The sequence below is a fragment of the Chanodichthys erythropterus genome, chromosome 8 (genome assembly GCF_024489055.1).
Source record: "Chanodichthys erythropterus isolate Z2021 chromosome 8, ASM2448905v1, whole genome shotgun sequence".
Lineage (NCBI taxonomy): Eukaryota > Metazoa > Chordata > Actinopteri > Cypriniformes > Xenocyprididae > Chanodichthys > Chanodichthys erythropterus.
The window spans coordinates 15,296,046-15,313,335 of NC_090228.1; the positions used below are offsets into that span (position 1 = coordinate 15,296,046).

General features: G+C 38.2%; 1 protein-coding gene across 9 annotated transcripts in view; it reads right to left on the bottom strand.

The window, feature by feature from the left end:
* Nucleotides 1-17,290, bottom strand: part of bltp3b (bridge-like lipid transfer protein family member 3B) — a 43,745-nt gene that overhangs the window by 6,581 nt on the left and 19,874 nt on the right. Inside the window, exons 6-20 of one of the 9 annotated variants that reach the window (XM_067392002.1) lie at nucleotides 17,132-17,272; nucleotides 14,559-14,729; nucleotides 14,140-14,320; nucleotides 13,965-14,048; nucleotides 13,731-13,877; nucleotides 12,159-12,281; nucleotides 11,947-12,056; nucleotides 11,444-11,585; nucleotides 11,139-11,332; nucleotides 9,672-11,038; nucleotides 7,602-7,750; nucleotides 7,154-7,308; nucleotides 6,850-7,000; nucleotides 6,725-6,763; nucleotides 615-4,367 (exon numbers count right to left, since the gene is read on the bottom strand). In XM_067392002.1, coding sequence (XP_067248103.1) covers nucleotides 4,216-4,367; nucleotides 6,725-6,763; nucleotides 6,850-7,000; nucleotides 7,154-7,308; nucleotides 7,602-7,750; nucleotides 9,672-11,038; nucleotides 11,139-11,332; nucleotides 11,444-11,585; nucleotides 11,947-12,056; nucleotides 12,159-12,281; nucleotides 13,731-13,877; nucleotides 13,965-14,048; nucleotides 14,140-14,320; nucleotides 14,559-14,729; nucleotides 17,132-17,272 — 3,306 coding nt within the window. In that variant the 3' untranslated portion in view covers nucleotides 615-4,215. Of the gene's footprint in view, nucleotides 1-614; nucleotides 4,368-4,672; nucleotides 4,705-4,757; nucleotides 5,475-6,715; nucleotides 6,764-6,849; nucleotides 7,001-7,153; nucleotides 7,309-7,601; nucleotides 7,751-9,671; nucleotides 11,039-11,138; nucleotides 11,333-11,443; nucleotides 11,586-11,946; nucleotides 12,057-12,158; nucleotides 12,282-13,730; nucleotides 13,878-13,964; nucleotides 14,049-14,139; nucleotides 14,321-14,558; nucleotides 14,730-17,131; nucleotides 17,273-17,290 lie in introns of those variants that run through there. The other 8 variants (XM_067392003.1, XM_067392000.1, XM_067392001.1 and 5 more) reach the window with 8 other exon arrangements.

Here is a 17,290-nt window from a genome sequence, read left to right on the forward strand (position 1 = left end):
GTCATTAAATTACGAGAAAAAACTCGTTAAATTTCAAGAAAAAAGTTGAGACAAAATGTTGAGAATAAAGTCATTAAATTACGAAAAAAAGTCGTTAAATTACGAGAACAAATTCGTTAAATTATGAAAAAATTTCGTTAAATTTCGAGATAAAATGTTGAGAATAAACTCATTAAATTATGAGAAAAAGTCATTAAATTACGAGAACAAATTTGTTAAATTACGACTTTTTTCTCGTAATTTAATGACTTTATTCTCATAATTTAATGAGTTTATTCTCAACATTTTATCTCGGTTGTTGTCTCGTAATTTAATGAATTTTTCTCATAATTTAATGAGTTTATTGTCAACATTTTATCTAGACTTTTTTCGCGAAATTTAACGACATTTTTCTCATAATTTAACGAATTTATTCTCGTAATTTAACAACTTTTTTCTCATAATTTAATGACTTTATTCTCAACATTTTATCTCGACTTTTTTCTCGTAATTTAACAACTTTTTACTCGTAATTTAATTACTTTATTCTCAACATTTTATCTCGACTTTTTTCTCGTAATTTAACAACTTTAATCTTGAGATGGTTTTATTTTTTTATTATTGCTTGGCCCTGATCCTTTTCCGTAGCAATGTACAAAACAGCATATACACAAAATGTGTATAATTAGTCTCAAGTTTCAGGGTGTATAAACAACTGATAGAAATTAATAATTTTGAATTCAGATGTAGTTATTTGGGTTTAATATTTACAATATAAAACTTTTCTTAGGCTATTTTCATGTTGATTTAAACTTGAATGAGTGACATGTAAGTGAAAATGTTTTCCCACTTATTCCACGCCTACTTCAAACAAATAATTGATTTGAGTTTTTCATATTTTATTAGCTCAATTAATACAAAGCTTCTGCGAAGAAAAACTTGCTTTGAGGCAAAACGAACGAACAAGTTCAAACAAGATGAACATTTAAGGCATAATACACAGTCATACCACTTACTACATGGTTTTTCATAATATCAAATAATTACAGGGACATGAAATATTGATTTTTGAGATACAACCGTTTTAAAATCGTATTCATAACCGTTTATTAACTTATAATCCATTAAAGCGTACACAACAATTTTCTTAGCAAGAAAATTAATATTACAGTACTAATGATAGTGAAGTCCTCCGATTTCCTTTTCAATACAATCGATAACTGTACCAGAGACTCAAGACTGCACCAGCTGCATTTGTATGAAACAAGACAGAGCAAGTTTGCAGTGTGATACAAATGACACATGAAAGAAGCGCTGGCTTCAGATACACGGATGAGAGGACTGTTAAATAGGGTCTCGGATTGTGACTGACCCATCAGAATCAAACATTTCAGAGTGTGTTGTAATTAGACATAGTAATGAAAGTCCATTTCGAAGATATAAGCCTAACAGGTGCATTTGAAGGCAGCAAGAGATTTTAGGTTGATAGTAAGTGTTCCTGCTCCTGGACACCCTGACACGTCACTTCACATTTGCATAACATTAAACTTTTCTCAACTACACAGTTCCTGATGCTCTTATTGAAAATTAATGATTCCAGGTCTCTTTGTCGCTGCAGATCACTGTCAGTGTGAATGCCTAGATGCCATTACAAAAAAAACGCACACAATAATGAAGATCCACATGATGAAACCATCATCTATTCCATGTTTCTCCATGCAATGCAATAAGCCTTGGAACTACACACTACACATGTGTACACAGTCATGCAGGAGGCCAAGGGATCACTAATGAGTGGAAGTCAAGGGCCCGTTGCACAAGCTGTGGAACCAGACGGAAAAGCAGGACACGGGAGACAGCCACCGGTCTAAAAATAGACAAATCCAAAACATTGAAACGCTGCATTTAAATTATGCATTGAATCCAAAATGTCAGCGCAACAATGCCTGTGGTAATGAATAGAAATCTCATTGAAATTCATGAAATTTCCTACAGCAGAGGGCAGAAAGGAGACATCAAATGATATCCAAGCTGTGCAGTTCAGCGTTCCCAGGAGGTCTCGTGGCAGAGGAGTCCACGGTATCTACTATACTTCTCTGTCTGATCTATATTGAATTCATGTAGCTCCTTTTGAGAACTGGCAGCTCTGAAACTAAGACTGCATTAACATCCTCACCTCCTCTGCCCAGAATACAGAGAAATATACCCAAACGCAGATGCGTTAAATAAGACATAACAGAGTAATAAGACATGGGAAGAGAGGAACAGGTCCCTTACAAAAATAGTACTGTGGAGGTACAGTGGTAAGATGATTGTAGCAGATGGTACTAACATAGTACATTGGTAATGGTACCACATTTATATACTGTGGTATATGTGGTACACCAAAGTACTTTAACTCCCTTGGGTCGGCGGTCACACCGGCGTGATCAACGCGTTTTTTTTCCGCGTGTCAATGTTGCACATACAATTAAGAGTTATACACCATTTTAATCTGTGAAATTTCTTCTTTTATTTGTGTACACTCAGAGTAACAACAAAATGTTGTGCTTTTTGTAAAATAAAGAAAACTAACATGATGCGTGATCTCTCGTCTCCCTCTGAACGAAGTCCAATCTGATAGTTCTCAGAAAATTAACTGTAACTTAGTGAATACTAATCACAAAAAAATTAGACTTATGTCTAAAAAAACGTTGAAATGTCAGGTTTTAAATCATGTAGGTCAAATCGAAAACAAATATTCTGTGTTTATGTAATCTGTATGAAAAGAGAGCCATGTCAGAAGTCCGTGATTCAGCTCATTATCCGCTAATGCGGCCACGCCCACGGAGGGAGCGCTATTCGGATGCAAATTGAGTCAATACATGCATTCATCATCTCAATCGTGTATTTATTGCCTTGAAAAGTGTTTTGAATAGCCATAGTTAGCGATCTCTGGCCTCTGTTAGTTCGGTTAGTTCCTGGATTGCCTATTCTTCTTTAGCAGGCATTTGTGGACAAAAGGGGCAGAGCGCCCTCCGGCTGCAAGTATGAATTGAAAACACAGTATCCAGCGCTCATAGTAATGACAATAAATCCTGAATAAATATTACTCCTCTGTATAGAAAATTGACAAACATATGAAAATCCATCAATATTTCTCCAAATGTGCTTGCTTTTAAGATAAAAGCCTATATGAAATGCCATAGAGGTAATATAATTGTTCAGACACTTTGCATCACAGAAATACATTATATTTTAAAGAATGTAATAGAATACCATTATTTTAAATTGTAATAATATTTCACAGTATTGCTGTTTGTTCTGTATGTTTGATTTACACCATGATGAGCTTTGAGACATGATCACATAGGGTTTTTTCACAGACTACTTGTCTGAACGAGCTCATTATGTATGCAGGTCATTAGAGCTCTTTATGCGATTCTTTTGTCTTTTCAGGTGAGAATCACCCATTATTCATGATGATTCACGCCTCCACGCATACTGTGTTTCTTGACCAAAGATGTTTTAGAAAATTTAAATCTCTCTATTGTTTTATATGAACAAGCAGGCAGCATAATTTTTACCTAATTTTGAAGCAAAAACTCTAGTCTACAACCTCAAATACCCAGAAGTCTTGTGAACAAAGATTTAATATATATATTTTTGGCTTTATATCAGTGACTTAAGTTTTTTGTTTTTTCAATAACCACGCATAAACGTTATTCCATACATGTTCCTCACATATTATTGTAGCCTAGTTTGTGCTGAATACAGTGTAATGACACTTTTTCCATTAATATGTTTATGAACAACTTAAAAAAGCACAAATGTCAGGACATGTCAAAACTTCTCCAGGGCCCCAAAAATCCTCAGACCTCTGAGGGTTAAAGAACACTATGGTACATGTCCAAAAACAGTGTCTCTTTGTAAGTTCCAAAATCACAAAAAATACATGAATAAAAATGTCAGATGCCATACTATATTAAACTATACAAGTTTTTTTTTTTTTTTTACAAATCAGGAATTTCAAACTATTCATTTGTATATTGCATATTCATATTTTTATTTATTATAATAGAATGTAAATTATAACAAATATTATTTGACTTTCATAATCATAAGTAAATAATTTAAATTATCTAAAGGAATAGCTCACCAAAAATTAAAATGTTGTCATCACTTATGGCTCGATTCCACAAAGCAGTAAGGTGCGGTACAGTACAGTACGCAATTATTTCCATTTCGATTTCTATTTCAGTTGTAAATGGTACCAAAATATCTAACCTTATGACTTTTTTGGGACCGTTCTGTTGGGGTACCTATAACAGTAGTCCAGTACCTACAGGGTGGAGCTACACTCACTGCAGAATGTTGATTGGTTGACAGAGAATCGTCACTTGCGCGTGCTACAAGGGGAATGACAACACAAGAGGCGGCATTTTTAAAATATACAGTTGAAACACAATACTGTTGCAACACAATGTCGGTGCACAGAAATGTACCATTGTACATGCCAAGAAGCAAGAACAAGATCTGCTGTATGTCCTCCATTTACTGTGTTGCTTTCTTGCTGTCAATTGCTACTTTCCGGCATACACGCCATAAGTAAGGGTACTGTTGGTGATAGAAACGCAAGCCGGATCAGGGTTTACCCAAATCGTACTGTACTGTCCTGTACCGCTTGGTGGAAATGAGGCATTACTCACCCTCAAGTTGTTCCAAACCTTTATGAGTTTCTTTCTTCTGTTGAACACAAAAGAAGATATTTTAAAGAATGTTGGTAACCAAACAGTTGACAGTAGCCATTGACTTTCATAGTATTTTTTTCCTACTATGGGAGTCAATGGCTTCTGTTAAATGTCTGGTTACCAACATTTAAATTTTTGGGTGAACTATCCCTTTAATTATTGTGTGCATGTAAGTTATAATTATAATTTATGTATGTAAAAGTTGCATAAAGTTTGATATTTTTTGCTCTAAGACAAAAAGAGTTGCGCGTCATGTTTGCGATACCAAATGTTCATTTCTTCAATGTCCTCTGTGAAAATAGTGGAGTTAGAAAGGCTCAGACCATCCCTACAAAGGATAGAAGTGATCATTCCTGTCATTCCTAGCTGAGCATTTTAATTAATCTTTCAACAGTTGTGAATAAAACAAGCAAACGCAGCACTTTCCCTCCGAAGTGGAGATACTGAAGAACAGCAAAAATGCTGCAAGAGGACAGTGAATGAGTGAGAATAACTGAAAATAGAGAACATGGGAGCATGTGAGAGAAAGATACAGAGAAACTGACTGAAAAACAGAGGCTAGCAGAATCAGTCAAGAGAAACTGAGCATGGAAAAGCCTAAAGATTAATCCTTGGAGAGGAAAGCGGCTCTGAAACAGCCTAGATAGATGAGAGTGAGGTTGTGTGTGTTTATGTGTGTACAAAGTCTCCTGAACCAGCAGTTCTGGTACTGCAGAACCCAGTGGTCTGTGACAGCAGAGAAACGACAACACAAAACCAGAGCAGCTAGAGAGAGAGAGAGAGAGAGGATGAAAGAGAAGAGTTGGGACCAGTGGGCGAGAAAAATGCCCTATTATAATTCACACAAAACACAAACTTACTATACTGCTTCAAATTAGTTGCGTCTCTACAACAACCCTTTTAATGCACAAATACTAGAAGCACTAAAGCTAAATATTAGATATTAATATTAAATAAGCTTAACACAACCACTATAAGCCAACAACCCACTGGTTGTGTAACAAATCTACCACTAACAATAAAGAGAATTCCTGTCGGACTAAATCAAATGTTAGTACTAATATGGTTTATATTATTAAAAATTCATTAGGGGGGTTTCTATGACAGATACTTATCCTTTTTTTTTTTGCATTCTAGATTTAATCCAATTAGTCAACTAATCCACCAACTAGTCGTTTATAAAAATATGCACAAAAATTTGGGGTCAGGTCAGTCATTTTGTTTTAAAGAAATTAACACTCTTATTCAGCAAGGATGCATTAAAGGTGCACTGTGTAAATTTTAGGAGGATCTATTGACAAAAATGCTATATAATATACATAAATATGGTTTTAGTGGTGTATAAAGACCTTACATAATGAACAGTTACATTTTTATTACCTTAGAATGAGCCATTTCTACCTACATACACTGCGGGTCCCCTTACATTTTGCACCGGCATGTTTCTACAGTAGCCCTAAACGGACAAACTGCACTACAGAGCACATTTGCTTGATTAGCTACTCTCTGCTGTCTCAAACGATGACATCTTTGTCCTGTGTTGGCCACCGTAGCTTTTCTATATTGCAATTCGCAACCTCACCGCTAGATACCACTAAAATTTACACACTGCACCTTTAAATTGATCAGAAGTGACAGTAATGACATTTATATTGTTACAAAAGATTTCTACTTCAGATAATAAAAAGGAAAAAATAATAAATTCCATTTTAAAAACAGAAAAGAGTTATTTTAAAAATTATCAAAACATTTGACAATATTACCATTCATCAAATCATCAAATAAATGCAGCCTTGGTGAGTATAAGCGACCTGTCAAAGACTAAAAAATCGAACCGACCCCAAACTGTAGTGTATGTGTTCAAACCAAACACAAGAAGTGCTGAGAGAGTGATCACACAACACACACAACTCGTGCAAACTCACAGACAGCATCTAAACTGACAAATGTGTCGTGCGCACAAACACACACACACACACACTATGTAAACATATGAAGATACACACTTAAAGTACCTTCACCACTCTGAGCGACTGATGCTGAAGACACTAAACCTGAAGAAACGCAAACAGCAAGTGTTTATCAGGTGTAGCATTGACACATGTGCACACACAAACACAGGTGTCAAACTCAGTCTTACCCAGGCTGCGGTTGCTAAGATACTGCCGCAAACTGACGTTGCCAAGCTGATTGGGACGGATACGCCCCACCTCCAGAGCTACTGCTGTATCATCACCCTTCAGATCCAGAGAACAGCAGACCGAGTGAACCTTCAAAACCAATACCGACACCTGCAATACAGGAATTATATACATGGATACAGATTGCTAATACTGTAGATGCATCATCAATCAGAGAATGTACTTACAAGCTCATTATTTTCATTCAGGATAACAAAAAAAGTTAACTTGGGAAAAGAGGAATGAAAGGAGAGAGGAAATTACAAGGTCTTTTGTGGGTTCGTCTATGCTCTGTGAGGCAGCGCTCATGGCGTCAGGTGACTGGGTCTCATCTGCCTCCTGCGCGAGACTCACATTAGCCCCTTCTGTGGAAATCTGCTCATTTAGAACCTCTTTAAAGCCAGAGATCGATACGTCATCTGTAACAAAACACACTTAGATTAGAGCGAGAGAGTCTAACTGCATATACAGTAAAATATAAAGTAAAAATTATAATTTTCCCATCACGATTGGAAATGATGTTTAACTTGTGCTAAATGGTAAATCTGAATTAATTTCTTGTTATGAAGAAATCATATTGCTCCATCAAGGAACAAAAATAGCCCAAACCTATAGATGTTGCAATACTGCCCCCTTGTGGTCACAAACATAATACGGCTCTGGCATAACAGAATACACATCAGTAAAACATGGTGTTCTTGAGTGCATGTACCTCTCTCCAGCAGGCTGTAGCTGTCACAGTCCTCTAGTGAGTAGCTGTCTATGGAGAGATCATCCAGAGACTGTAGTGAAGGGCTTTTCTTCATGTTCTTAAAGGACACTGAAAAACTTGACTGTGACTTGCCCTGCATCAAACGACCACTGCAGAGTACATTCAGAAAAAGCAGGAAAAGTGAGTACAGTGAGCACATGTCAGTAATTATATAAAGGATACTAAGAAGAAAAAAAGAAAACAAACCACCAAAAATGATTAAAAAAAAGTTTGATAGAATGTACAAAACATTTCGGCCAAAATCAAAACACCAGTAAGAAACAGAGTCGGCAAACTCTGCACACGTCCACGGATCTACAGTATACACAACACAAGGGACAAGCTAGTGTGAAATGATCACAACACCAATACCACGGTTTTGTCCACAAACATTCACGCATACACAGATGGGCACAGAGTCCTACAGAGGGTGTCTTACATGTTGGACATGGAATATAAGGAGGTAGACCTGCTGTGCGTGGAGGTTAAGAGGTCAGAGACCACTGATAAACTGCCTTTCCTTCAGAAGAGAGATTGAACAAACACACACACACACACCCAGAAGTCACATTCAGAGCAAGGAAGCAGTTGTATATAGGGTTTTACTCCCAAATACACACACATACTCGCATAACATTCAAATACATTCAGTTATAAAACAAAGCTACAGAACTCATAATTTGAAGACCAGATTCAATTCTATGCCGAATACTGAAAAGCATGTCTCAAAGGCTGATGATCTTAAACGTGCCTCTAATCTTAACTTCACTGAGCCTTTAAAATTGATGATTAGCCTGTCAGGCCCAAAGCGTGGCACCTTAAATATATTGTACACTTCAGTATGGGCCCTGTCCCACTTGATGTAAATACTTGCAGTCTTGTGGCCTTCATATTTAGAGTCTGTAAAGGTAAAGGTTAGATCAGGGGTGAGAAACTCTGCACTTCAGGGTCCACTTTCCTGCAGAGTTTAGATCCAACCCTAATCAAACACCTGAAAAATCCAGTGCTGGACAAAGTACACAAATCAAGTACTTGAGCAAAAGTACGGGGTGGAATTGGGGTATAATTATAGACATAATATGTATTGATCTCCAAGTAACAAAACGCTTCATTTTATTACTCACTCTGACCGGATCATTTGAATCAAGGAGTTGTTGACTCGTGAACAGATGCAATCGGATCAGTCCAATTCATGAATGAATCGTTCAGTTCGATTTGTGTTAAAACGATTTAACAGGTTAATTGAAAAGATCAGCTCATTCACGGAGCGGGTAAGAATTTCTTCAGTTCAACATAACAAGGAACGCCATGTTTTTATGAAATGTAGTGGAGTAAAATGTATGATATTATGCTTTGGAATGTAGTGAAGTAAAAGGATAAAGTACAGATACAATAACAAAGTAAAAACCCTTAGTTATTGTCCAACACTGGAAAACCCTAACCAAAGTCTTCAGGATTACTTAAAAATTTCATGCAGGTGTGTTTGAACTCTGCAGGACGGTGGATATGGAGGGCCAGAGTTGCCCACCCCCGGGTTAGATAGTAACCCTCATACTGTGCATTTGCTGCTACCAAGGGGTAAGTTTAGGAGTAGGTTTAGGGCAGTGTTGTCCTGCTCCTGGAGGGATACCTTCCAGCAGAGTTTAGCTCCAACTTGTTCCTGCACAACTGCCTGGAAGTTTCTAGTAATCCAGAAGAACATGATCAGCAGGGTTGGAACTGAAGTTTGCAAAAAGGTATTTCTCTATGAGCAGGGTTGGCTACCCCGTCTGTGTAGCCTACAAGACCGTATGTTGCCCATTTGTCTTTTTAAAGATGATCACAACCACCCACTTTGTGCCTGTAATGAAGGCTGCACTTTCGTCAACTATCCAATAGTCTACAACATTAGTGCAACATTATGTCACCAAAGTGTGTACTCTAAGGTGGACAAGGGACAGGGCCATGCAACTCTACTTCCATTATCAATTTTCAAAAACCAAGCAGGAAAAAATGGGTAGTTGTGTTCTAAATATACAAACGCTGCAATACCTGGACATGGACTGAGGCAGCCTGCCACCCTGACTCTTGTCGTTCCACTCCCTGGAAGAAGTGTCAGAGACTACTGCAGTTCCACCTTGTGAGGTTTCACTCTGTTGCCCTTTGGTTTCAGTTCTGCTGCACTCTCCATCAAGAGATCCTTCAATCAATTCCTTCTCCTCAGACGGCACCTTCCCTCCAGATGCCACGCCACTCATCTCATCCATAGAAGCCTTTCTCAGAGCAGGAGATGGGGATGTGGATGGAAGCAGAGGAGATACGTTGAGCCCATGTGTATCTGCAAAGAGGAGCTGATCTGCAACTGGAGTAGCCTCTCCTGCAGCCGAGGGTCTCTCGTGTTCCTCGCCCACCTCACTCCCAGCTTCAAGAGTGGTCCTGCTTTCTGAGGGGGAGACATCAGAGTCCAGGGGGCTGGTGCTTAAATCTGGCTGGGGAATAGGCTTTAAGAGTAGTGCAACTTCTGCACTTTTCATGAGCACGCCCACGCAGACGCTGAAGGGTTGTGTGGGACCCTGGAGCTTGGATCCGTACTGCTCCAGATCTTGCTGTAAAGTGCGCTGCAGAGATTTCACAGCATGTTGCAGTCTGAGCAGGAACATATACTGCCCATGGCTCACCTGAGCACTCAGGTGCTTCTGAACATGCACTAGCATCTGCAAGTCTACTTCGTTGGACGAGGACGAGGAAGCAAGGGAAAGAGACGAAGAGGAGTCGCTGAATAGGCCATCTAGAGACTGTGGTTTGTGGAGACCATTGCTTGGCATGTTGCTTAGACATGCATCAGTGCTGTAGTACTCCTTAAGAAGCTTTTTTCTCTGCAGACGATTGGCAATCTCTGCTGACTCACTGCGAGGCAACAGGCCCGACCCTACGCCTGCTCTGAGCCTCTCATGGTGCTGGGTGTATCGGGCAGGGTGGCATACCCAAAGAGTCAGAGGGAAAGAGTCCACGCAAGGTGTCGGACGACCTCGCCCACTGCGTGAGCCCTCATAGTCCACCCAGAACTGAGAGAAGTGCAGAGCCCATAAGTCAGTGGCTGCTGGTGTTTTGAGGGCATTGGTGGAGAGTGATGGTGGAGCGAGTCCTCGGTACACATCATGAACACGCGTATCCTGCTCATGGGCATGCCGTTGGAAGGCCGAATGCAGCACAGAGAAGGAGTTTTGGGCACGAGGAAAGGAGGAAGAGAGGGAGGTAAAGAAGGGTTGCTCCTGGAAGGCCTGCAAAAGGGCTTCCAGACTGGACCGAGTGCATCCAGAAGAGTGACGTGTGTTAGTGGCTACCATCTCAGAGGTCTGCACTGACAGAGAGCGAGGCTGGCCAGGCTGAGCCTTCTCCTGGTCTGCAGGGACCACCAGCTACAAACATTAAAACACAATTATATATTAAAATGCAGTTTGAGACAGACACTGCAACCCACATTTCACTGGAAGTATGCAAACGTAATTTAATTTCTACCTTCAGCATGAGTCCGTCCACTCTGATATCTACATGTTCGTCAGGTTTCTGAGAGTCATTGAGTTTGTACAGCTCCATAAATTGTTCTAAGCTCTGACGAAGGTCTAGTGCAAACAGATTGAGCCAAACCAGACTGCGCGAGTCAAGCACCAGCTGTAGTGCGTTCAACTGCACATACAGGTTGGGACAAGGGACTGCAGGGAGAGTTTATTCATGTTAATTCAGATAATGCTTGAGTTGAACTGATATTAAGTGAATATTCTGATTTTGTTTTGTTAATGATAAATGTTTGTCTTCCGTCTTACTGGGATAGTCTTTGCCATCTGGGAAGTAGTACTCTGTGAATTCGGCATGGATGGCCGGCATCTCTTGGGGGAGATAGAGGGTTTTCTTATTGCAGGATATCATGCTTTGAGGACTGGAGCGTGGCTGGTCTGCTGTAGACACCTTCAACATTGCGGAACAAACAACTTTTAAAAAGGTTTTAACACAGTCTCACATTTTGAGCATTCAAGCCATGTTGCAGGTTTGATGTCAATGATGAAATCATTGGTTCTCACATGTTTATTAAGTTTATATCAAACATGGCGGCACATGGTGTCACACCATATTTGAATCGAGCTGAGAACAAATGACATTAAACAGCTATTGCAGAAGATTTCCAGTGAACACGTTTCTGTTTTCTGATTTGGACTATAGCATGTGGGCAACTTTTACAATACTTTTGCATCTATGTACTCTTGTTTTTTATGAATGAGCTTACAGATTGCAGAAAATCTGTTGTATGTGTGTGTTTATCCACACAAACCTGATAGATGCTGAAATCTGCCATCCGTAGTACAATTGAGCTGGACATGAGTTGGGTTCTTGGTGCAGATGCAGGTGAGAAGGAAGTGCTGGAGCTGGTGGAGATCTTTCCTGTGGGAAACACAATCTCAAATTTCACAATCACAGTGGACCATCTGCACAAACCGCAGCCATGTGTTTGTGTGGCACCTCAAACGCACACCAGAGAGGTACCTGTCTCCAGACACCAGCAGCAGTTGGCCGTAGGGGAGAGTGGCCACAAACCATCTGGGCCTGAGTCCAGCTCCCTAACCATTATCCCTTCACCCTGCGCCTCTAAGACAATCGACTGACGGACTGGGGACACAGAACCCATTACGCAAAAAAACCTCTCAAACTAGGACAGGTGTTAGCTGCTATCAGGACACACTTAATCACCACTTCAAAACACACTCTAAGGACGTCATTAAAACCATAATCACAATATGCTCATAAGCATTAGCTTTACTGCGCTATTGAGCTAAAAACTGTACACTTTAGCTAAAAGCACTTATACAAAGACTCTGCTACACTCTCAGAGGCCACAAGGAAAACTTTGAACTAGGGCTGCACGATGTATCGCACGATATGAAAAATAACATTGAGATTGCGCTTAAACGCGATTAGGGATGGGCGATATATCGCATGCAATTGTCACGCGCATTTCGTCAGTAAAGCCGGTTCCCCGATTGCCGCTAAATCACCATCACCTGCTTTCAAATGGAGCGCCATTTAATAGACAGAGCCGTAGTTCACTGATAAGCTACGCAATATCGCGTTCATATCGCAGATGAATCGCCTTCAATAATGAACGCGATATTGCGTAGCTTGTCAGTGAACTACGGCTCTGTCTATTAAATGCCGCTCCATTTGAAAGCAGGTGATGGCGATTTAGCGGTAATCAGGGAACCGGCTTTACTGACGAAATGCACGTGACAAAGCCCTAAACGCAATTCATAGTGCAATTATGAAGCATTTACTACTGATCACAGAGCCGTACAGCTCTGACAAACTGTGCATAAAATAATCGCAGCCTTTGCCAAATCACGTGCGATAAAATGTGCAATAAATTGCGATATATTGTGCAGCCCTACTTTGAACATAACTGCAACCCATAACTGTGTGATCGGTGTCATCTGAAAGTGCCCCACAGTCTTTGAGAAGAGCCCTTAAAATAAAGTGTCACAAATTCTATATTAATAGTGTTTGGATGTGCAGATGTCCAGATTTATGCATCTATAAAGAACAGTTGTTAATGAAATAACCAGTGTCCAGATCACATTTAAACCAAAAATCCCTCCTTCCCACAAAAATAAAATAAATAAATAAATAAAAAGTATAAAATAAAATAAAGTTTGAGATTTTTGTATTATTTTCATGACAAATACACATTTCATTTCCAATGGTGATTCTCATTACAACAAAACTGTATTATTTAATGAATAACTAAAAAATTGACATAATATATCTACTATAATATATTGATATAAATCTACTAATGTTAATACTATAAAGATAATATAATGTAGTACAAATCTACTACTAATATACTACTGTAATACTTTTTGTATTACAGTAATATGGGAAAAGTCACAATGAAAATAATGTCATAATGCAAAAAAATATTTATGGTCCGAAAATACTTTATTTTGACTTTTGGGTCAAACATGATCCAGACATAGAATAGGTTGCATAAAACTGACCCATTTTCTGTTTTTAAGTTACAGTGAACCAATAAATGTGTGTTAATGGGCAGGACATTCTCACCGTGCTGAGGGGAGCCCTGCGACTGGCCACTGACTACGTTTTTGAGCATATCCACATTAGACTTAAACTCCTCCAGGAGAGAACGGGCCCAGGTCTCACGAGATTTTGTGGCCTCACTGTAATGCATCCAATGCAAACAGCCCTCACCTGAGAGAAAGAAAGACATTATCTTTAATAATCTGAACATCTTCCTGTTCAACAGGTTATTAAATCTATTTTGTTTGAGGAGTTTACCAGCTTTGTGGAAGGGGTAATAGTCTACAGTGATAGAGCTGAAGGACAACTGCATTGCACCACCATCTAATCTCTTATTAATTCCTGCAGAGGGAAAAAAGACACAAATTTCAGCATAACACCACTAAACTCACACACTTTGATATTAACAATATTAAGTGCGGGTATGCGGTACCTCTGTCCTTGGCATTGGTGTCGTCACAAATATGCAGGTCTAAGTGTGTGATTTGGAGGTGGTGTGAGGTCTCACGAACATCATAGGAGTTAAACAGCCGTTCCATGGAAGCGTTCTGATCTGCTGTGGCTGAAGCCTGCTGTGCGCGCACCTGCTGGGCTGAGGGGGGTGCCGTTGTTACCTAAAAACACCAATAGAGTTGAAATATACTGTACACTAAAGACATTCAAACAAAGACATTTACAACATTTGACACATCACCCACTGCAAAATCTAGTTATAACCATTAGGGGGCACTAAAATATTACTTGGACAATAGAAGCAAAAATAAAATAAAATAATAAAAAAAAAAAAAAGAGTCTGAAACAGGTGGTGTGGTTGATTGGGGAAGGGATGAGGACGTGCCCTAAAACACACACCTGTGTGGTGTCAGGGGCCATAGTCTTCCTCTGTGCAGCTGATTTCTCCATGGCTTCACTGAGTGATTTTGCATACTGCACCATAGCCTTGAGCTGGGAGTCTGTCAGCACCCACAGCAGGTCATCCAGGATCAGAATTAGCTTTGATGCAACAACATTACAGTCTTTCATCTGGAAAACAAATGAACATACAGCCATGATATAAGTAATGTGCAAATTTAAATTCGTAATGTCTTCATCAGAAAACAAAAACACATACAGTGGGATCTATACTAATATTATATATACATATATACAAACACACACATACATATATATACACACACACAGTACTGTGCAAAAGTCCTAGGCCACCATTAGAAGTTGTTTTAGCAATGGTATAATGACCATATATAATTATTTATACGTATCTTTATTACAATATAACTAAAAAATACAGGAAATTTGTATGCACTATTAAAAAACAGAATTTAAAAAAATGCTAAAGTGGCAAGTATTTAGTGACCTCCCCTTACACTTGAGCAATAGCAGGAACCTGGCTCTCTAAAACCTAAATGGAATGGAAAAAGACTGGAAGGCCAAGAAAACTTTCAAAATATGATGAGAAATGACTCACATTTTCTTCTTTGAGAAACTGGAAGAAGTCCTGGGGCAGTATTCACAAAACATTTCATCTTACCACTAAGAGTTCTCCCAAATAGCAGTAAAAGTTCTTAGCTAAGAGTTTTCTCTTACAACCTATTCACAAAGCTGCTGAGACAAACTTTTACTAAGGAATAGACTGAAGTCTTAAGCTAAGAGTAAGGGTGGGGTTGACCTCGTTGCTATGGAGTATACACACAGTGATTGGCTGATGGGCGAGGAGTCAGCGATTTAATCATAGTAATACTATAGAATGAGGTGTCATGTTTCCATATTAAAATAAAGGTTTTAGAATACAAATGTTGCCCTATTCAAATAAATATTTTTAATAAAAATGTTGTCATATTCAAATAAAGGTTTTAAAAATGTAGGCTAAGTGTCACTAATTAAACTAGTATATACAGTTAATTGTGGACTGCCTCTTGGATGTCTGCATCTCAAGAGAATGCAACATGCAAGCTACAAATTATGTTTTATAAACAAAGTTTGGGAAGAACACATTCAAACGGTCTATCTAATCAGCTCGAGAGGATGAATATATACACAGACAAGTGCCGACTCGCCTAAAGTTACTTCGACAAGTTTTCTGCATCCCTCCGCCACCTTGTCCCTCACTCTCAGCTGGGGATATGGGGATAACTTATTTGGGTTTGGGCTAAATTCCAAGCTCAGAGCCCTCAATCCCCTTGGATAGTACACCAAATACGCTTATTAATTTTGTTTTTTACTCTATTCAATCATTTGTAAATGTGAACTCATGAAAACCACTGCCACATGTAATTGGACAATATATATTTATTTGTTAGAGTCCTCTTGACGACTACTAACGTTTCACAGATTTAGGAGCTAGTTTTAGCGTTAAAATGCTTTGTGAAATACTCTTAGAGCAAAAATTTAGGACTCCTAAAATTAAGACTGACACGCCCATTATTTTTAAGAGTTTCTCCTAAATCGGCAATTTAGGAGCTACTTTTAGCCTTAAGATGTTTTATGAATACGGCCCCAGGAGGTCACACTAAATACTGATTTTGCCTAAAGAAGCCTTGTTGTTCCGTTCAGTTTTTTTTTACATTTTGTGTACATATTTCCTGTATTTTCTGTTTGTATCATAATAAAGACCAAAAAATAAATATGTATGGTCATTAAAACACTGCTAAAACAACAAAGCTGGTGGTGGCCTAAGACTTTTGCACAGTACTGTATAAATATTTATAAAATTTAAATTACAATTATATATTTTGTATTATATGTATTATTATTTTTTATAAAGATTTTTTAAAGATTTTATAAAGATTTTGCAGAAGCTTAAATATGTCTTTTTTAAATTTAATTCATAATGTTTTATTTTTTCTTATAAAAAAATAAATACATAATATATATATATATATATATATATATATATATATATATATATAAAATATATAATATATAATATATAACATATAATATATAATATATAACATATAAATATATATATATATATATATATATATATATATATATATATATATATATATATATATATATATATATATATATATATAAATAAATAAAGTCCAGGTTTATAAAGGATTTTAAAACCCAGATTTTCTGTGCTCCAAAACCCCACTGAATTTCATTTAATTGTACAAAATTTGACTGTACTAATTTAACGCATTTTGTCTGTGTTTGCTTGTGTGTGTAGCTGAATGCTACCAAAATAAAACCCTCTAATCAGCTGCCAATATTGAGACTACCAACAGAGAAATGGATCCCGGCTGCCCGCAGAACTCAGAGCTGAACCGTAGAAGAATGAGTGCTACACACACTCTCATAAATACACAGCTAGTACATAGTGATACAAAAATGGACAAAGTTTGGATATAATTCTGTACATTTAACCCTATGTTACTGTTTGAGGGTGTGTAATGAAGGTATGTGTGTATCCTTACCCTCCTCTTTAAAGTGACTCTGATCCTTGATTGGTTGGTGATGAGGCGTATGGGGGCTCTGAGGACCTCATGTTCTGTGTTCTGGATGGCATCTGCTTCAATCCTGATCATCTGCCAGCTCACTTCCTTAAACGTTAGGATCTAGAATGCATCATAGGG